Raw genomic sequence first — 22,805 nt, 5'->3', positions numbered from 1 at the left:
ACAACCACTTCAAGTGGCTTCAACCAAGAACTGCACTGACTGTACTGGGAGATCCTCCTGGATTACATAACTCTCTACTTTGTTAAGGAAAGTCACCCAGGCTTCCCTGTGAAAAAACAGGTGTCCTTCCAATTGTATCCATAGTATCATCCTTTCAGTCCCTGCCCAAAGCTTCACAGCTGAGTAAATGTAACATCTCTCTCAAAGTTAGACCTGGATTAATTATAATAATCAAGCTAACAGAAAGGTCCATCTTCCCAGCTCCTTGCAAAGAGACAAAGTTGTGACTATGTCAAACGCAATACAAGTTAATTAGTCACATGAATGTCTGTAGGAGCTGACTGGGGAGGATGGGGGTGAAAAACCATTGCCAGCTCAGCCATCCAGGGAAGCAATGATGCGTCTCTGGCCTGCCACATATGACACCTAGAAGAGTTCTGAGATGGCCAAACTCATACTACCATATCTGTTTTCAGTTAATAGCCAAGGAGAAATTGGAATGTAGAAACAAGCTTCCTGCATGGAGGCTGCAACTGTGGGCTCAAAGGCGTCACCAAATTGGAGGAGGGTGCTCCTAGGGACAAAGGGTAGACTGCTCCCAAGAACAGTAAACTGGCCGGCATCCTACCACTTGAACCTCAGAATGGAATGGAAGGCTGATGGGGGGGATCCTGGGCATGAACAAATGGATTGTAGGGCTCATGCCTAGCTCAGGAATACTAGTTGCCCTTTCCTCCCATAAAAAACAGGTCAACTGGGCAAAGCAGAGACGCCATCAGACAGGGTCCTGGAGATAAAAAAAAAAAAAAACAAAAAAAAAAAAAAACAAAAAGCTGCACATCTTCTGTAACTAGCAAGACTGATAACGCAATTAATGGCTTCACAGATAAAAACTTTTCAGGCCGCCAGGAACCCTGCCCTTGCCCATCATATAACACATATATTATACCATGACCCCCTCCAAAACGTGCACGCTGATTGGCCAGCGTGCCCATTGTAAATCGAGTTATACTAATGGAAAAAGGTCCGGTCGCCCGGACTTTTTTCCATTAGTATAACTCGTTTTTTTAAAACACTGTCTCGCTATGTTAAATGGGTTTAACATAGCGAGACAGCTTTAAAATAAGCAACGGAGATCTCCGTTGCTTATTTTAAAGCTGTCTCGCTATGTTAAACCCATTTAACATAGCGAGACAGTGTTTAAAAAAAAGCAACGGAGAAAGCAAGATCTCCATTGCTTTTTTTAGTGTTTCGCTATGTTAAATGAGTTTAACATAGCGAGACAGTTTTAAAATAAGCAACGGACATCTCCGTTGCTTATTTTAAAACTGTCTCGCTATGTTAAACTCATTTAACATAGCTTAACTAAAAAAGCAACGGAGATCTTGCTTTCTCTGCTTTGCTACAACTCTGATGTACTGCGCAGGCGCCGCAGTACATCAGAACTGCCGCGGATGCCAGACATCTGCGGAAGGGCAGCAAACAGGCATTATACTATGCCATTATTTAAGAAAAGTAAATAGTTTCTTTTCTTAAATAATGTCATGGTATAATAGCAATAATCCACTTCTGGGTGTGGGTAATGCTAAATTTACCCACGGTTGGCTTTGTTTGGTCCCTCGGGCTTCGCCCTCGGGACCAAACCACGCCAACAGTCGGTAAATTTAGCATTACCCACACCCAGGCGTGGGTTATTGCTATATTAAACACTCCATTTCTTCGTCTTCCTTCACATATGGTTTAGAAGAAAACAGTCTCAATCTGCCTTTTGATTTTTTGGCTTTTTGTCAGCAATTCTAGACACTTTGTGTTGTTTAAGTACTAAACAGATTGTGCCTTCATTCTCCTTCCTAGATACAGCTAACTTCTGTCAAGAGAAGTAGCCTTTTAATCCCCCCCCCCCCCGTCAGAAAACTCTTTCCTCTCTGTGCCTTTTCCTCATCACATCCTAATCTGTATTCATAAAGTGCACCTGTCATTGGGTTCCTCCATTTGCTAAAGGGTGCACTATATTTTATATGGCTCAGACAAGAAGTAACCACATCACGCAGCAGAGAAACCATGAAAAGTAAAAGGGTACTCCTTTTGTCTCAAGCCTTATATGACACTCCTTCATATTCTGAGTTACAGGAATCCTCTGGCTGTTCCCAACTGCATTAGGGAAAAGTCTTCTTCAGCAGAGGAAGTCCACTTCCTCCACTAGTAAAGCAAAAATATCAGACTCCAATTTCTTAATGTTGTTTGTCCATCTCACCTTCTTTAATCATGGTGGACTCCTCTGCAAAGCTTGCAGCAAAAGAAAGTTTATGAGGCTTCAGAATTCAAAAAAACATTCAAACCATTATGTATGGAGATTCCAGTGTTTCAGTTCCCTTCTCTGCACAGTTACACTGTATAGACTCCATGCCTCAAAAGCCTAAATCCCCCCCACAAGCTTTATTAGTGACCGATAATACACTGACAAAGAAAATGCTGCAAAGTCAAGACTAAAGGGAATACGGTCCCGCCACTGCTCCCTCAGATTCAAGGCACTGAGAGTTAATGTTTGGACTTACTTTTTCATCAATGCTGATAACGCCACTGATGGCAGTGGTATTTGTTTTTGACCAACATTAGAAATTCACATGTAGATGCAATAGATCTCAGCATCCGAACATACCTTTGCTGATCCTGAGAGCTTTGGAATCATTCTGCCTTAGGTTCATAGGTTGGTACTATGCTATCAGCCCTAGGGCCTATACAAGCCTAGCCATAACAATTCCCTGGCTATTTCTTCCCACACTGTTTACTTTCCTGGACCCCTGTCTAGCAGGGTGAATGACGTGATCCCCGGGGTGAATTTCCTTTCTCCCATCCAATCAAGGTTCCTTTTGAAGAGGGCCAAAGAGGCGCTCTGCTTGACATGTATGGGCAGTCTATTCCAGAGTCTGGGGAGTCAATGCATCAGTTTTACTAATGACAGTCTCTTTTCAGATATCCACTTTGCTGACGTCATACCTTCCAGTACTGAATCCACTGACTTTTTTTCTTTTCTCTCTCCATTTTTTTAAATTTCCAGTGCCTGCCAAACACCAGCCCTTCATAATTAGTCAATTAATTTGTTCATTGTTGAGGCATGAGCTGACACCAGATGAAATACTCAAACAATAGAAATGACAGAAGAAGCTCGCCACAGCTGTTTTTTCACACTATTTAATCCAAGTTAAAAGCACAGGATCCAGATAAGTAAGCGCTTTCACATTATAATAAATGCTTCAGACTTCTAAGACAACTTTTAACTTGGATTAAATAGTATGAAAAAACAGCTGTGGCGAGCTTCTTCTGTCGTTTCTATTGTTTGAGTATTTCTTCTGAAGGAGCACCTTACCCAGGACTGACTGAACATATTTTCTTGGATTTGACACCAGATGAAGTCATACAGACAATCTTCAGGGTTTTTTTTCCCTAATCCCTCCACCAGAACATGAGAGGAACACTCGAAGAAAGAATCCTGTACATTACCTGTAACTGTACATTACCTATGAAGGCTATTAAGCAAATCCAGATTGGCAGCACCAAGGTGCATGTCCTCAACCCATATGCTGCATGCCATGAATCTCTTCCGCCAATATGTGAGATCTTTGCATTGGGCTAAACCACCTCTTCCTTCCCCAAGCCAAGCAAGTCACTGTTGGCCTCTCTCTCTCTCATTCTGCCTAAGGTGCACTATTATGGCCCTGTTTATACTGTTTGCCTTGAATAGGCTGGCTTAAAATTAAACAGTACATACATTTTCCACACCTACTTTTAAGTATATAAAAGATGATATGTTTAACATTGTTAAAATATTTCTGATTTTTTGTTATTGTGGATCACTTGTCTGTGACGAATAAAGGGTTGTTGTTTTGGAACACTACCTGGGGTTTAATGATTTTTGGAAATTATTGTGACTGAGCTCATCAACAAAGTTTTAAGACCACTAGTTGCTTTGTTTATTTTTTCCTCAACACTCATGGTGGTGAGGTTGGAACTAGACAGATTCCTGTGCTTGTTCACTTTTTATAATTCTATTAAGAAACCTTCTCAATAAGACCAGTATTCCTCAGGCCTTCCATAAGAAAGGGTCCATTATTTCTCAGAGCGCTAATATCATTTTCTAGTACAAAAAAAACTTTCACTTACAAGCTTCATTCTCTATAGTTCACATTGCAACTGTTTCAGTTCCATTAGTAGCTAGTTATTCTGCCTTTTCAGTCAGTGTGGTAGTCATAATCTTCTTGTTCATAGGCATTTCACTCGGAGGACTCATCACTATAACTGGCTCCATTTTCTATAGGGGCTTCTAGCAAGGCCTTAGATCCTTTTCCAATCCCCATCCTTTCAGTTCTTCTGAGCTATTCTTCTAATGGAGTTCATTTAAATGAGGTCTCTAATTTCCATTCAGAGATGGTTTGCTCATCTCTTGCTTCCTCAAAGCTGCATAAATCCCCATTATCTAGCTTCATATTCAGGATCCTGTTCTGTTATTTTATGCTTGAGACACTCACTCTTTTTCCTTCTAAAAAAGCTGCTCCTGAAGTGTTAGTACCTTCCAAAATTCCCCCTTCTAGTGACCATTACACTTGCTAAAATGATTTCTTACCTACAGGCACTTTCTGTTAAAATTCCATACTTAATAGTGTTAAGGACAATGGGGTACTTAGAACACATCCTGCAATTACTCCTAAATTAGATACAGAATCTAATTTAAACGAGTCTATCAACCTGCCGGTTTCCTTTCCTCTTTGCTATAACAGAGGAGAGCATCTTCAATGCAACTAGGTGTGTAAAAGATCAAATGTTTTTGCACAGATGATTATGTCTGTATTTCATTGGCAAAGTCTAAACTATGAAAAAAGATCTCCAAATTCACCTCTTCAGGGAGGTTATCAGCTGTATAGGCTTTTGCTATGACTAGCACAGGGAATGTTTTCAGAAAGTTCCTACAACTCGAGCCATCATAATTTTGAAAGCCTTTTTCTTTAAATGCCACTTTATATGAGATGAATGCAGCTGAAACATTATCTTTTCTTCAATACTTGTGCAAAATCTACAAGCTGGACATCTTCCTTCTGGAGTCGCTGTTGTCCATGGTATGTTACCAAGAGGTTGGTTACCCAAGGTTATTAACTACGGAATCTGTCCCATTAGTTACAGAAGACGGACCTCTTCATAGACTTAAAAGAACAATAGATTAGTAAAATCTCCATTTCCTGTAACACAACCCTCCCTTTATCCCCAGACTTTGGTGCATCAGGTACTGATTTTCTTCAGTTTGCCAAAGATTAGAACAAGGAAAAACTGGTGAGTATAACATAAGATGCTTAGCGGGAAGGGGGAAGGTTGCCAGGCCATCTTGGAAAGATTTACTAAAAAGCAGCCTTAATGTCACCAGCATCAGTTCCACTGGTTATGGAAGATGGACCTTGTTACTGACCTACCATTGTTAAGTACTTAGCTTTCATTGCTTGGTCAACTACTGCTCCTAGTTATCAGAAAGTGACTTCTGGTACTGCTGTCTTCAGTTTAGAGCTTGGCATCCTTACCTTTATAATTTCGGGATTATACAATGGACTCTAACAAGACTTAAACAGATATGTCTGTCTCCTCTGAGATAATATTAACTCACATTTTCCAAGTTTAGTAAAAAAAAAAATACAACTGTTTCCAGAAAGGAAGATTAAGTCAGATATTACAGTAATTTCTAAAGCACTTGAAAGTTTCTCACCCGCACATGGTTCTTGTTTTCTCCTGGTGTCTTTTTAATGAGTCTTTCTACTGTAGACTGTGTCCGCAGGTCAAGCCACACTGTAATAAAAGAAATATCAATTTGAATTATAGTTTTAAAAATGAATTTGATGAACTGAAGGAGGTCTGCAGAAATTAAATTAATTTCTACAAAATGCAGGCTGTAGTCTTATTTATCAGTACTATAATCTTTCCCCCTATGTTTTTCATCATTCACTGTCTTACCAAGTATTAAGCTTGGGGGCTTGAAGTGACTATATGCAAACAGTAAATAAACAAATAAAAAAAAATGGCTTAAATAATGCAAAAAAACGATACTGAAATGAACACCAAATATGTTGGATTATCATTTACAGTATAAAAAGTAATTCATTTTCCATTTCTCCCATTTTTCATGAATTTTCTGCATTTTTCCCAATTACGCTTCCCTACAATCTGGAAAAAACTCAGACTCAAAAAAGCCTTTTGCAAGCCAGAGTTTTGTCATAGAGTATCCCATATTCGAGTATCCATCCTGAGCACACAGCTTTTATGTTTAAGCAAAATGAATACTCTGGTGGTGTTTGTAGGTTCACACGGGCTTATGCTGGGGGCTGGCATTTAGATAAAGTATGGGTAATATAGCAGCATATGGCAACAGCAAATACCTCATCTGATGGCATGAAAGGTTGATGAAAACAATATATGTCAATGCTATCACATACTACTAAACCATATTTGCAGCACCTATCTTTGTGAAGGTGGAAGAAGTCAATTCCAGATGTTTCCTTCTATTCCACGTACCGGATCTTGTATTTAAAAGATGCAGTCTCCATTTCCACATTTCAGTATCAGAAGAAAATAAGTTCCTTCTGCTGTAGTTGTGATTCTCCCCAGTACATTTTAGGCACCATTTTCAGAGGGCACTACCAAAGTCTACCTAGTCTAGCTCAGCAGTTCATAAATTGAAAAAAAACAGCATTAAGGCAAATGGCATGTTATTCAAAATGCAAATGTGGTAGAGTAGTTTATTATACATGTCCAGAATTACTTGTGTTATATATGAATTTTTTTATGGAATTCAATTTTAATGCAAAATTGGCATTTGTGTACCTGTAAGAGGTAGAATTAGTATAAATACCCAACTAGTCATTAAAAAAAACATACATGCAAAAAGGAATTTACTCATAAAATAACAGAACTGAATAGTAAACAGTTTCAACTTCATACATCTATTGTGATAGCCCAGCCACCATACAGAAGGTATATACCTGGTAAATTTCCAGTTGCTTCACTGAATATGTACAAAACATGTTCTATTCAATTATTGTTCTTGGATATTTTATGTAGGTCAACAGATTTGTTTTCATCTGTGAAGGGGATGTTTAACTACAGTTAACCTAATCACAGTATAGCTTTACTTTTTAATCTCTTCAAGATGCCAATTAAATGTAAAGTCTACACTTCTTCTCTTTTGGCTGTTCCCATTAGGGATCATCACAGCGGATAATCTGTTTCCATTTCTTCCTGTCCTCTGCATCTTGCTCTGACAACTTGCATGTCCTCTCTCACCACATCCATAAATCAAATCTTAGGCCTTCCTCTTTTCCTCTTACCTGGCAACTCCATCCTTAGCATTCTTTTCCCAATATACCCAGCATCCCTCCTCAGCACATGTCCAAACCAATGCAATCTTACCTCTCTGGCTTTGTCGCCAAACTGTCCAACCTGAGCTGACCCTCTAATATACTGATCCCCAATCCTGTCCATCCTCGTCACACCCAGTGCAAATCTTATCTTTAACTCTGCCACATCCAGCTCTGACTCTTGCTTTTTTGTCAATGCCACCATCTCCATCCCACACAACACAACTGGTCTCACTACCCTATTGCATCCCTTCCCTTTCACTCTTACTGGTACCAGTCTGTCACAAATCACTCCTGACACTCTCCTCCACCCATTCCACCCTGCCTGTACTCTCTTCTTCACCTCTCTTCCACACTCACCATTACTCTGAACTGTCGATCCTAAGTACTTAAACTCATCCACCTTTGCCAACTCTATTCCCTGCATCCTCACCATTTCTCTATCCTCCCTCTCATTCACACACACATATTCTGTCTTAGTCCTGCTGACCTTCATTCCTCTCCTCTCTAGAGCATATTTCCACCTCTCCAGGGTCTCCTCAACCTGGTCCCTACTCTCACTACAGATCACAATGTCATCTGCAAACATCATAGTCCACGGGCCTCCTGTCGGATCTCATCTGTCAACCTGTCCATCACCACTGCAAGTCTACAATAACAAATATTCTCAAATTCTTATAAAAAGTAGCATTTTCGAAGTACTTATAGACAAACTTTTGTAGCTATTAACCCTTACCCCTTACAAAAATCATGACTTCACACTTTTCAGTACTGAATCTTAATCCAATAATTTTGCTTGGTTTGCAGTTACTAGCAAATAATTATTTGAAGTGACAGATATTTGTTGGAATCTGCAATACAGCCAACCTTACAGTCATCTGCAAATTTACCTATGTGATGCCCCACTACTGGACCACTAATCAAGGAGCCTCAATCCTCACCACTGGCAGGATAACAGGTATACACACAGGATTTCTAGATGCAGCTCTCTGCATCAAATGCAATTTCCCTTAAGAGCACAAAAAGACAGTCAGTCTGGGGCTGGTTTCTCCCTCTTTCTCCAGATCCCCAGTAAGACTCCCCACTGGTATACAGAGTTGAGATCTCAGCTGAGTGGCCAAGCCAAGACCTCCAGCACCCTCTCTGTCCAACCAGTACTTCGTGTCCCTGCCCAAGTAGCTGACACACACACTCTGAGGTTTGATTTACACACCACACACACCACACACACCACACACACCACACACACCACACACACACCCCCCTGGGAAAGGCTGGCACAGGTTTACTAGCTATTACCCCTTTTGCCCACACTATAAGGTAGTTATCACTGCCACCAGCCAACTCCTTATCAGCTACTTTTAGGCCCTTAACAAAGGGTGTCAAATCTTACTGTGTAATATTAATACAAATGGTAGTTTGACCAAGAGCAAGGCTATTCGGAGTGGTCCACATGGTGTCACCAAATAAATATCCAAGTACTCTCAAAACTTAAATATCTCTACACAGGTCAGCCACAATAAAGGTTTAAATATATTTAACAATAAATAATAAAAGAACAAGAAAAGAATCCATATATAATCACAGTGACATCAGAGTTCAAATCACAGGAAATATTTAAAACACTGCAGAAATAAAGAAAAAAAAATATCTAAACTAACCTTTGCTATATTCCTGACTATATCCAGCAGAATTATACTGTTCCCTAGAAACGTACTTCATCAGAGCAAGGCAGATGTGGTGAATGGTTCTTGTCATATCCAAGGCAGACTACATAATGCCCTGTCTCACTACGAGACTTCTCCAATTAATATCTCAAATATTACTGCTGGGATAGCTTGCAGAATATTTCTTGTCATCTGACTATCCCAGGTAAAACCCCCACTGCTGGAAGCTGGCAGTATTTAGCATCTACCTGTGAAAATACACAGACCTTGGATCTTTGGCAGATACTGGAAGTCATAAAACAACTACATTACATTCCTCCACATTTCAAGACTAGTAATTATTTCACCACAAGGACAATACAGAAAACTTTTCAGCACAGACTATGTATCTAGCTACATTGAAAACTTAAAGATACCATCTTTTATTGTGTAACCATACAGTAATTTAATTTCAGCTATTTATCTGAAGTTAACCTCCTGTATTCCAGTTTCCACTATTAAAATATATACATTTAAACAGCTACAATAGTGCATGGACATTTCTGTTTTCTTCCAGCAGGGCACATTGCAGTTATGTCTTAAGCACATGCACTTTATAAAAACACCTTTTTAACCCACATACTAGTTTGATATAAGCATTACATACAGTTCTAATATAGTTGCAATACAAGCATCTTACATAAATCATGTTGATATTCACAAGCAGGCCCGATCCTTAGACTGGTAAAAGCTTATGTTACCCCATCTTTCATATCTTCCCACCTCTGCAGTACACACTATAATACAGTAAAAGTAACACCAAAAACTAAATGGAGGAAAGAGTGCCCAGAAAAGACAAGTAAACCAGAAGCAACACAATCCTGGCACTCAAAGGAGGTGGAAAATAAATTTCTTTACCACAGCGAAATGTGGAACCAACAGCTTTATTGCATAAACACCACAATAACGTTTTTGTCTATGATACTTCCTCAGATGCAAAAAATTTTTTTTTTTGCATCTGAGGAAGTATAATAGAAGACGAAAACGCTATTGTAGTGTAACTGCGTTTATGCAATAAAGCTGTTGATTCCACATTTCGCTGTGGTAAAGAAATTTATTTTCCACTATAATACAGTGTCAACCAACTTTTTTCTTTCTTTTAAATCTGTAACATCCGGTGCAATACTGCTGATCAGTAGAGAGCTTGCAAACTGCTTCTCATGAATCAGCTTGGGATTACTGGCTCTGTTTTACTTCTGCTGAGAGAAGGAGCAGACGGACATTGATTACTTGCAGTCCCTGATTGGGTAGTGTTTGTGATACTTCCCTGATTAGCCTGGTTGCCATTTTGATGGAAATCTTCAGTTTTAATTTTAAATGTTTATGCAGCTTGCCTTACTGTTGGACTGAGCTTCTGTATGTGTTATCCACAACGTCTGTAAAGAAAAGACTAACAAGTGCACTGACCCCAGCAACATCCGGGACAATACTACTGATTGCAGGGGAGCCTGTGGCACACCTCTCAGAAGGCAGCTTAGAAAAAAAACTGTCCTTCCTTTGGCCCTTACTTTAATTAAAAGAGTTTCTGGACTCCAGGCTCTTTTAGGTTCATAGGAGGATACTAGGCTATTGGCCCTAGGGCCTATATAAGCCTAGCCAAAAATGTACCCTGGCTTTCGCCACCCAAGAAAATTATTTTCCTGTGCCCCTGTCGAGCAGAGCCCCGGGGTGAATTTCCCATCTCCCATCCAATCATCAAGATTTTTCTTGAAGAGTGCTAATGAGGAGCTCTGTTTGACATAGATAGGTAGTCTGTTCCAGAATATGGGAAATCTCTGGGACAGGAATCTATCCCTCCAGCATGTTCTGTTTATTGTGGTGATAAGGTTTAGGTCCCTAGAGCATGTAGCTCGGAGGGATTGGGATTTCTTTAAGTGGAGCATGTCCAACAGCACTGGGTTTGACATAGCTTTGTATGTTATAGGTTAGTACTAGGCTAAATGCCCTTGTGAGCCATTGTAAGCCTAGACAATTATCCCTTGTAAGACTCGAACCCTGGACCTTGTGTTTGTAAGGCAAACACCTTAACCATTAGGCCACCCTCCCAACCCTGCTCCTCCTTTCTTAGTTTTTCATAGGAACTTTATGCTAATCATTCTTTTATACCTAAAGTGGTTAATGAATTGTCTCAATCAGTCCACTAATTTACCGTCTTTTTTTCCTCCTTTGCAGTCTGCTAGTGAGAAGGTTATTCACACTTGGGAACTGTATAGACAGCTCTGATATTATCTGGACAAGACTAAGGCCATTCACAAATCTGAGGAACTTTTTGTTTACTTTCATTCCAGATCTCTAGGTGTGATGATTTCTAAGGATTGCTAAGGCCATTTATTTTTGTTATTCTTTTCATGGTAAATGTCTTTCTACCACTGTAAGGACTCATTCTACTAGAGATGTTGTTTTTGCTGGTGCTTTTTTCAAAGGAATGGATACCAATTTCATCCTTGAGGTTGCTACTTGGACCTATGTCCATACCTTCACTAAACATTACAATTTGGATGTTGTTTCCAGAGCAAGAGCTGGATTTGCCAGAACTATCCTGCATGGTTTTCTAGAGGGCTCTTCTAGGCCTTCCTCCTCCAAGTTTCCTCTTGAGATTTTGCACTCTCCATTACATAAATACTGCAACAGCAATATTGCAGGATATAGTATAGTTGTGTAAAATATTACCATAACAGTAGATGTCCTTCTCGTCACGGTTGCAGTATTTGCTCCCTCCCTCCTCCCCTTTTTTGCTCTGCCCTATTCATTCCTTCTTCCTGGCCTGGAATTCCTTTCTTTTTTCTCCTTCTGGATGCACATGTTCCTCATAGTTCCTAAGAATATTTGTTCTTCCTGGGGTTTTTCTGTTCTGAGGTATGTACATCAGTACGTCACTTTGTGCGGGGATCACAAGTGTGATATACAACGTCTATATACTCCTAATTCTTTCTTATACTGGCCGGATGTTGGGCTACCCTTGGCAAGGAATCTCTTATGTAAAGAACACTGCAACAGTGATATGGAAGGACATCATATGTTTGTTAACTGGCCCTAACCAAGAAGTTTTAAAACTCCAGGAGAAACATTTAAAATAAAACTGCAGTATTATAAGTCCAAAAATAAAGACATTTATATGAAGAAATCCAACACAGTCCCACAATGACAGTGGTCTCAAAGTAGTTGCAGCTCTGTTTTTTTTCTGAAAAACATATAATTTTATGGCTTTCATGAAACATGGAGTGGCTTCACTGAGCAAAGAGCATGAGTGACAGATTTCATGACTGGCAGCATGCATGACTCCAGTTCTGTTTAGTACTGGTACTCTGCTAGTAGGAGCAAAGATCCCATTTACAGTACAATACTGAAACTGGGTATTTCAGTTGCTTAAGTGATTTTGTACACTACTGACCATATCTTGGAAGAATTCTGAGGGGATAAGAGACTGTATTCAAAAACACTCTGCACTTTCAGTCAATTGAAAAGTCAAAATAGACACAAGTACAGAAAATAAAATCTCAGCAAACTGTTTCCAAATCATGATATGATAGTTATGTCTGCCTCCTATACATTCAGATTCAGACTGCTTAGGTCTGACAGCAACATACATATTCTTGTCCTGGTATTTAAGTCTGTAACTAATAAGAGACTTCTAAGCAATATATTACTAGTTTATTAATGAAGGCATCTAACAAAGTATGCCTGTATTTTTCCCATAGCTTGTTAAAGTGTATTACATAATTTTAATCATAATACAGTTGATCATAATACAGTTGATCAGTTTAATGTTTTTTTTTTGCCAGAATACTTCATGCAAACTTTTTGCAATATAAAACTGCATTTATTCTATAAACTGTTTTCCTTCAAAGGTCTTGAAGGTAGAACATGATTGATGATTAGCACATGGTCATCGAATCAGGACAATAAGTGTAGCTGTTGCTCCATGTGATATCCCAGACTTATAAAAGGAAAGCATTCATTTTTATTTCTTTTTGTTGACCAGGTTAGTCCCACTAGGCCAATGGCCTCTTCAGGGATGACCCAAGGTGGCAGTTATACCACTAGGGGAAATTTGGGTTTCAATAGGTGCGGTGGGACATTTTACATCCACCTGAGCTACCACCAATTCAGGCAGATGGGGCCTCGCTTTATTGTCTCATCCAAAGGATGATGCATTCCGGAATGTAGTACCCTCATATCTTGAGGTAAAGAGCAATCTGATAATTTTACTGAGCACACAAGAACAAACCCATTACAGACGTAAGTGTCTGCCACCCACAACAACTTGTACCAGATAAGAAAAGCATTACAGCAGACTCACAAATGTAAAGTAAAACAGTTCACCAAAAAACTGGTAAAAAATATATATATATTGGGTACATCAAGCAACCCAATGAAACTGCAACATTTTAACATCCTTTTAATTTCTTCTTCTCCTTTCGACTTTTCCCGGTTAGGGGTCGCCACAGTGGATCACCCGTCGCTCATGATTGGCAGTGGAGTTTTATATGGTGTCAAGTTGCCAGCCCAACCTTCCACAGAAGGTACACACACACACACACACACACACACACACACACACACACACACACACACACACACACACACACACACACACACACACACAGCCAATCTAGAGTTCCCATTCCACCTACAGCATGTCTTTGGGATGTGGGAAGAAACCGGAGCACCCGGAGGAAACCCATGCGACCACAGGGGAGGACATGCAGACTCCACACAGAAGGCAACCCAACCGAGGATCTAACCGGAGAACCTCTTGCTGTGAGGCGGTAACGCTAACCACTGCACCACCACGGCCACCCCATTTTAACATCCTTTTAATAATAATATACATAAATCTTACAGATTTTCTTTGCAGGTAATATTAAATTACACTTCACAACAGACAAATAGTAGCAATATCATCATGCTTTACACTGCATCTGGGAAAGCATCAGTCTCGTCATTCATGGCATATATGCATGAGATGGGTAGGGTAAGGGCAGGGTTTGCTCCTGAGCATCTAGTGTAGCAAGTCTTTGACAAATAACTGCAGCTCCTAATAATTTTATCTTAACAGTTTGACTTTTCCATGTCCTTTCCTTCATAGTTACATCCAAGTTTATTGCTTTTAGGTTCATAGGTTCATACTAGGCTATCTGCCCTAGGGCATTTATAAGCCTAGCCAGAATGTGTTTGGCTTTCGCCACCCATTTTAAATTTATTTTGCTATGCCCTTTTTCGAGGTTAGTATACTGTGCCTCTGTCTAACAGTGACACAGAAGTGATACCACTCATCAAGATTCCTCTTGAAGAGAGTCAATGAGGGACTCTGCCTAACCTGGACTGGGATTTTATTCCAGAGTGAAGGGAGCCTCTGGGTTATGAATCTGTCCCTCCAGCATGTCCTCTATTTCAGTACTGAGGTTCAAGTCTCGAGTGCGTAGCTCGATGGGATTTGGATTTTCTGAGGTGCAGCATGTCCATTAATTCCGGGTTGGACATGGCTTTATATGTCAGGCACAGATCGCCTCTGAACAGGCGGTATGCCACTGAGTAGAGCTGGAGTTTCTTTAACCGGGCAGCATATGGCATCTGTTTGAGCCCTTTGATCCTCTCGGTGAGGTACTTTTGGGGTCTTTCCAGTTGCTGCAGGTGTCTGGTAAGGTACATCCCAAAAGGGGCATTGTACTCAATTATGGGCCTGATGAGGGATGAGTAAAGAGGCACGATGACCTCCCTGATCTAGATGTGAATCCCTTCATGATTAGGTGGGCTATATAAAATGTTTTTCTAACCACTTTGGCCACGTGGTTGTCAAATGAGAGATTGCTATCAACTTGGGTCCCCAGGTCCCTAATTACTTCTTCTGTACTTAATGGATTACCACCTATGTGGTAATTTGTGGGCACTTTGTTTTGCCAAAGGGATGACTATACACCTTTTGGCATTTAGCTTGAGGCCATGGCTCTGGCACCAGTTGTCTGTTTCTATGAGGCCCTTTTGGAGGAATCTTGTGTCGGCTGGAGAGTCGATTATGGCAGTCATCTGCGAACTTGGTCAGCCACAGTCCTTCCGTGTTGGCCTGTACCTCCGAGAAATATATACCGAACAAGAGAGGTCCCAGGACTGAGCCTTGTGGGACACCACTTGTAACTGGCTTGGAGTCTGACATGGCTCCAGCAATTCTAACCATGTGGGTTCTGTCCTTGAGCCAGTTTGCAATCCATCTAGTGACATAGGGGTTTATATTTAAGCTGGTGAGCTTATCTATAATGCCCGAGTGGGGTATTGCATCGAAGGCTTTTGCGAGGTCCAGGTAGGCTGTGTGGACCACCTTCCGCTCATCAATGGCCTTGGTGACTGTTTCAAAGAAATCAACCAGGTTTAAGAGGCAGGATCTGCCCTTAACAAAGCCGAACTGGGTAGGATCCAGTGTCTGTAGGTCCCCAATATCTTTATTTATGAGGTCCATGATGATCCTTTCCATAGCTTTGCAGACCAAGCTAGTCAGGCTTATGGGGCGATAGTTTCCAGGATCTGTTGAGGCACCACCTTTATGGAGAGGGACCACTGTTGCTGTACGCCACTCTTTGGGCACATATCCTGTAGTAAGGCTGAGATTGAACAGTAGTTTTATGTTTGGGTTTAGCTCTTCTTGGAGTTCATGTAGGACGCAGCCCGAGACACCGTCTGGTCCCATTGATGCTATGTTTTTTGCTTTGGAGAGGGCGGCTCTTACCTGAGCATCTGAGATGTCAAGGGGGCAGCACTCAGCTGGGATAGATATTTGCTCTTTTGGTGGGGATGGGGTGGGGGTTGCACTGAACCTGTCAGCTAGGATGTTGGCAATGTTTGTGGGTTCAGTGTATTTGTCATTTTGGACTAATTCTGAGCATATCTGGGAATTACCACCCAGGTTCCTAACATAGCTAAAGAAAGCCTTGTGATTATCCTTAGTGTCCTGTGCAACTTTTCTCTCGAAGCTGGCCTTAGACAATTTTATGAGTGCCCGTAGTTTTTTGCTAATACTATCGGTGATGCCTTCCCTTTTTGGGATTTTGCTCTATCATTTAGTAGCTTCCTCCTTCTATTGTATAGTTTTTTTATGGCTGGGGTCCACCAGACAGGACGTCTGCCTTTGGAGGATTGGGTCTTGGTTTTATTTGGGATCGCATGATCCATGCATTCCTGAAGGTGTTCATAGAATGCGTTTATAAAGGATTCTGTGGTCTGGGCCGTATTTTCTACAGGCCCAGGGGCTTTGAAGGATTCCACCTCGGTTTTGAGGAGTGTGAAATTTGCTTTAGAGAAGTTTTTCACTGTGGTTTTCTGGGCAGGGGGTGGGGTTGGGATGTGAATATCCAGTGAGATTAGTTTATGGTCTGATCTTACCAGTGAGGGATACACTTCTGGTCTGGAGCATGGAGTCCCCATGTTGGTGATGATCAGGTCCAGTATGTTTTCCCCTCTTGTGGGAGTGGTAACAAGTTGTTCCATAGCATTTGAGTTTATAAATTCTAGGAACCTTTGGGCTAGGGTGTTGGAGCTAGAGTAATGCTCCCAGTCTATGTTTGGGTAGTTGAAGTCGCCCTATATAATGGTGTTTGGAGAGACCTTCATATTTTCCAGTGTTCTCAGGAAGGCCGAGTGGGGTTCCTGGGTTTTGGAGGGTGGTCTGTAGCAGGCTATAAACTGGAAGGCAGTTTTACCCACTGTTAGTTGCACATGGATAGTCTCTGATGCTTCGTGCTTTGCCACCAACCTGGAGGTGTGGGTTTCTTTGATGAATATCGATACTCCCCCTCCTTTTGTGGTTCGGTCCAAGTTTTGGGGCCGAAAAGCATGGTATGAGGTATAACCTGGTAGTGCTGGGGTGCTCTCGGGAGCCCTGAACCAGGTTTCTGTTACTGCACAGATATCGATGTTCTCCATGCTAAGGAGAGTTTGAGTCGTGCATCTTGAGGTTTAGACTTCTGGCGTTGAGTAGCATTACTCTTAGTTTCTTATCCCTTGTGATACCTATGGAGGTGGGTTTGTCTTTTGAGCCTTGCCTAAAACGGCACTATGGGGGTAGCAAGAGCCTTTGCCAATATCCGAAAGCCCAGGGGTGACAGGTGCAAGCTGTCCCTAGCGAAGCATCGTGGCTTGTCGAGCATATCATCCCAAGCTGACAGGCATTGGATCCCCTTTGAATGACACCAGTACTTAAGCCAATTGTTGAAATTGATCATCTTGTCTTCATATTGTGGCATCATTCTTGGTGAGGGTAAGATGCTACTCAAGGTCAGGGTCATACCAGCCTGGGCTATATGCTCAGAGAGCTCCTTTATGTCTCTTTTCATGTAGTCCAGGGAGGTACGTCTCAGGTCATTCACACCAGCATGGACAATGACAGAGTCATATTTGTACTTGCCTTGGAGTGACCTGAGTGCTTGTGTTATGTGGCGGATCCTAGCACCAGACAGGCTGCTCACAGTGACCCTCTCCTTGTTCAGCCTGGTGCGCAGGACGTCAGTGTGCCTGACAATAGAGTCACCTATTACAAGTGTATCAGGTGTGTTGTTTAGTCTTAAGGGCTGTGACTGTTCGGCACACTGGCTTTGTGAGATATGTGTTGCACGTGTTTTGTTTTGGGGTAGCGGTTGCTTGGGTGTCTGCTTTGGAGGTCTCTGCTGCTTAGGCAGATCTTTATTTAGAGCCTCCGAGTATGTTTTTGTGTGATTATGTGTTTGGTTTGCTGTCATGGTAGGGCTATGTGAGACTGGACTTGTAGTGAGTGTGGTTTCCTTCTCCTCCTGACTGGTTATGCCAGTACTGAGTTGAGAGAGCTTAGCCTCCAGTTTGGCTATATGGTTGCATCTCTCACATGTGTTGGAATTTGTTGGGAGGAGGAGAGGGTTGTAAGATTCCCAGATTCACCAGCTGGACCGGAGAGGAGATTGACAACTGACCTTTGGACATGCTAGAATAATATTGGGAATTCCTTAATAATTGAAAACAAGGGCCAGTGGGGAGTGAGGGTGTAGTGCTTTTAATTTTTAGTGCCGACTTATATAATTGCTTTAGTGAGCAAGTGCCAGGTAACTTAAGTGCAATGTGTTACAGGTAACTTAAATGCAAAAACGACAAACAGTAACTTTCTTTCAAGTGAAACAAGGAAATAAGTACAGTAAGCAATGCAGATATCACTAGTGATCCACAGAAGCGCTGAGAAGCCCCATATTAGGTGGAATTAGCATTCCAGGGAAATAACAAGCAAACAAACAACAAGCATATAAACAAAGCTAGATTCAGCAGGCCTGCATCTAGTCTATGCTACAGCAAACAAGGTGTACCAATTTCAGTAAGATACAGTTCAAATATTCAGGCACTATAAACCTTTAACCAGAAATTCCCAGCTCAGAAGGGCAGCGTCCAGCCTCTTCTCCAACAAGAGTGCAGACCACGAACCTTCTTAATGTAAAATAACTGGCCTGAAGCTCAAGTGCTTAAACCAGAACTAATACACTTTAAGAATAACAGACACTGGGCTCTCAATCAGCAGTTCCCAACTTAGAAGGATGAAAGCTACCTGTCCTGCCACCACAGTGCATGCCACAAATCTTCCTAATGTAAAACAACTGGTCTGAAGCCCAAGTGCTTAATTTTATTTTTCTGACCTCCAAATTTACATTTTATCTTGCATCTCCACAATTTAGACTGAGCAGGAGTACCTATTTAAATTTTATGCAGTATAGTGACACACATATACATTTCTTCTTTCAAACTGACTACTATGGCACTGCTCTTTCTCTTGTCTGCAAAATATGCCTAATCTGCTCTTATACTATTTATGGAATACATTCACAAGATCAAACAACTAAATGTCAAAGCTCTGCAGGGAATTTTTTTATGCTTTCCCCACTGCAGTGTAATCTCGGAGATGGTATATCAAAGTAGCATGGGGTGTGGGAGGTACAGGGGGGCTCCCCCCTCACACAGATGTATATTCAGGTTTGTGTTTTGATCTTTTGTGCTTAAGACTTATAAGCTTTGATATTCGTGCACTCAATGTTATGAATGTATTTTTTCTTAACACTTTACAAATATTAAATGTAAAATGCAAAGGTTTTCAATTATTTTGTTTCTTTTTAGGCATGTGTTTTGTGGTACCCATTATGCTTTCATTTATGATTAATTTTGTTTTACATTTCATATTTTACTGTGTTCAGATTTCCATGAAATAGCATTTCATGACGTCATAAACCTTAAATGTTTGTGCAATTGTTTCTCCTTAGCAGTGACAGAAAATCACAGCATCAGTCAAATCAGTCGTAGCATAAGGTCCCTAAATCAGACATTACTGGTTAGAACAAGATCAGGAAACATGTTAGCTGTCTGTGTCCACTGGAAAATATAAAGGTGGATGTATCTGTTGTGGCTCCATGTAAAACAGTCCAGGGTGCTTCGGCTAGGACATTCTCAGACTTTTCAGATTAGCCGATACTGTGAAAGTGTTCTCTATAAACATCCCATTACCTTCTTTATTCAGATATGACAGTGTGCAAGTCTGTCATTAATATTCTAAAGTCAGTGCAGTAGCTTGTCCCAGAATAATCATCATGTACACACTATATGCACCATAATCAAATGCTACAAAAACATGAAGACACAGTTAAAAATAAAGCAGTTTTGTTTAAATAGCCTTTCTTAAAGCAATGAAGCAGTTTTGCTTAAAAATTTCTAGTAATTGTGGTCACACAAGTACAGATGTATGTTCATGATACTTTGTGAAATTATCAATAGAAAAATGTATGTATTTATATTTATTACTCTAGTTAAATTATAAAATTAACTTGATAGACCTCATTTCATTGGACAATGCCTGTTTGAAATCGTGCTCATTTTTCTCTTTAAGTTCTGGGAAATGTACTCTGATCTCGGCCACAGAAGCAGAGTCAGTAAACTTTGAGCTCTAACACCAGAAGTTGCACAATTATAGTTCAAATCTAGTTAGACAAAGTAGATCAGTCATTTACTACTGCATGTACTTAAAGTAAAATAAATGAAAGCACACAGCAACGCAATTTTCCCCAAGTCATCCAAATTTTAAACAAAGAAATACTTACAAAAAAACTACAAAGACCCGTCTAATTAAATGATAATTATGCTACATTTTACAAACATAGCATGGTTGTTTAGGGAAAATCCTGGCAATTAAAATAATTGCAAAACAGATAATCACTGTAATTCAAGGGCAGCTTTGCTCCACTAAGCACTTTTATATCATGAAACTCTTCGAATTTTCTTATCTATTCTTAACAGCCCTTTGAACTTTTCATGAGGGTTAATTGACACTTTTATGTGACATTTGGAAAGTCAACAATTAATAATTTTTAACTCTTACAGGACAACCAATCTATATCTGTAAGCTGCATATGCACACTATTCAAATTTAGAAATGCAACAAGGAAAAAGGGGTTTTATGTCGCCATGCAAATCTGCAGTCCCTAATGTGACCAATGTTTTTGTTTTTAAATCCTAAATTCATTCTCGGTACATTATCAACTATTTCATAAGTTTCATCAATTTGTTAGTAATGGGACTTGCACTACTACTCCTATTTTTATAGTTTCAGATTGTTTATATTATTTGAAAATTAATAGAGTTCAAGTTATAAAAGGTATATATATTACTAACACTTGTTATAAAAATATCCATACTACTTACCAATAGCATTGTAAAGAGGCTCACCAGTCAGCCGGTCCCAAACCACTGTTGTTTCCCTTTGATTGCTTACACCAATTGCTTGGAAAATAAAGAAAGCATTTATAAATAAATTTTACAACATTTTCAGAAAAGGCATATGACTACACTTCACACTGAACTTAATATTACCAGTTTCAGACTTTCATTTGCTTAGGAATCATTTCTGTTTAACACATGCATTAATCACTCAATTCACTCATTTAGCCAAGAATACATTTTCTTATTTTTGCTAACCAGAAGTAGCCCAGTGAGGCACTCTCCCAATTTACAGTACAAAATACCACCTCAGTTCTCCCTTGAAAACAGGCTACAAAGCCTAGTGCAACCAAGGAGGAATGGATAAAGTGTGAAGTTTAGAAACCCTACTGGCTGAAATGATCACTGCTATCAGTGCAGTGTTCCATAAGAAGTTTCTATCTGTAGTCACAGCAGGTTCAAATGGAGGTCTAGATAAGGCTTCTAAAACAAAATTTAGATCCCAAGGAGGAGTTTGGTCTTTAATAGGTCTCAGATGGAACATATCTATGGAAAGCTTTACATAGCTTGCGAGAAGCAGGGAAGAGTCTTGAAACCTGATGTGAAATTATGAAATGGCTGTCAGTTGAAATTTGGCAGCAGAGAAGCTGGAACCAGCTGAAATTGAAATTAGAAGTCATGTACTTACTATAACTTGGCATCTGTGTTGTCCATTTTCATTCTTCCTCACAGATGGGTTCAGATATGTCTGTCAGATCTGACTTGGCTGCATACAAAACATGTTGGATCCAATTCTCAAGCTCCTCCCTCTACCCATTATTCTGACCCTAACTCCTCAGATCAAGTTTGCTACCTAGTCTCCCAATTTATAAAAAAAAGCAGTAAAGGATATAAGAAAAAGTTAGGGCTCAAACCTGGAATTGAAAAGTCCCAATACCGTCTACCAGGTACTTAAAGGACAGACCAGGCTGAGGGGTAGATGGCAGAGAAGTTGAGAAAGAATGAAAACAGACAACAAAGATGCCAAGTTATGTACATAACTTCTAAATCTGATGTTGTCCCTTTTCTTTCTCCCTTTCTCACAGATGGGATACAGTCTCCAGCAACGTAGCCTTTGGAAGGCCTTCATGGAAGGATATGCTGGAGCACTGACAAATCAAAAGAATCTCTGCTTTTACAGACAACATCCAATATGTAATGTGTAACAAAGGTGCAAGTCTATGACCAAGTGGCTGTAGGAAAAATATCAATGGAGATCCTTGATGAGAAAGCAGATGAAGTAGCCAAAGATTGAGTAGAGTGAGCTCTAGGGGGGTGTGGTAAATTTAATCCTTTGTGAAAGAACAATGAAATGCAATCAGTAATCCATTTGGCTAGAGTAAGTTTTGACACTACCTGGCTCAGGATGCTAGAGAAGAAGGACACAAACAGCTGATTGGACTTCCTGGACTTTCGTTCTGTGAAAGTAAAAATGTAATTGTCTGTGTACATCATGGAGGTGCTTTGGAAAGAAGACTGGTAATTATATGGACTGGGTAATGTTACTTTCTGCACTTTAGGAAGAAAGGAAGCACTGGTCCGTAGAGCTACTCTTATCCTTATATGGAAGATAATGTAAAAAGACTTAGCTGATAAGGCCTGAAGCTCAGAAATTCTTGTTGATAAGTGATAGCTACTAAATAGATCATTTTCCAGAACAGAAACTTCATATCACATTTTTCTGCTGGTTCAAAGGGTTTCAGAGTCAAACCCTGAGGAACCACAGTAAGGTCCCAAGGAGGAGAGTGGTCTTTTATTGGTGGTCTAAGAAGAAAGACTCCGTTCATGAAGGCAGCTTGAGAAAGGTGATTCTCTGTCTTACCACAATGGTTGCAAACAAGATCTGGGGAGTTAGGGTGAGAACAGAGCATTATGGGGAGAGGGTGGAGCTCGAGAAACAGCTTCAAAGTCTTTTGTATGCAGCAGAGTCAAACCCGATGGTTAGATCCAAACTCATCTGTGA

General features: G+C 40.4%; 1 protein-coding gene across 3 annotated transcripts in view; it reads right to left on the bottom strand.

Moving 5' to 3' along the window:
* Positions 1-22,805, bottom strand: part of GK (glycerol kinase) — a 609,816-nt gene that overhangs the window by 441,535 nt on the left and 145,476 nt on the right. For all 3 annotated transcript variants that reach the window (XM_044072382.1, XM_044072384.1, XM_044072383.1), the window contains exons 4-5: positions 20,789-20,866; positions 5,747-5,826 (exon numbers count right to left, since the gene is read on the bottom strand). In XM_044072382.1, the coding sequence (XP_043928317.1) occupies positions 5,747-5,826; positions 20,789-20,866 (158 nt within the window). The remainder of the gene's footprint in view (positions 1-5,746; positions 5,827-20,788; positions 20,867-22,805) is intronic.

This window comes from Protopterus annectens, chromosome 5.part0 (assembly GCF_019279795.1).
Source record: "Protopterus annectens isolate FY-2018-M chromosome 5.part0, PAN1.0, whole genome shotgun sequence".
In the NCBI taxonomy this organism is placed as follows: domain Eukaryota; kingdom Metazoa; phylum Chordata; order Ceratodontiformes; family Protopteridae; genus Protopterus; species Protopterus annectens.
This window is presented reverse-complemented; position numbering and strand designations above follow the sequence as displayed.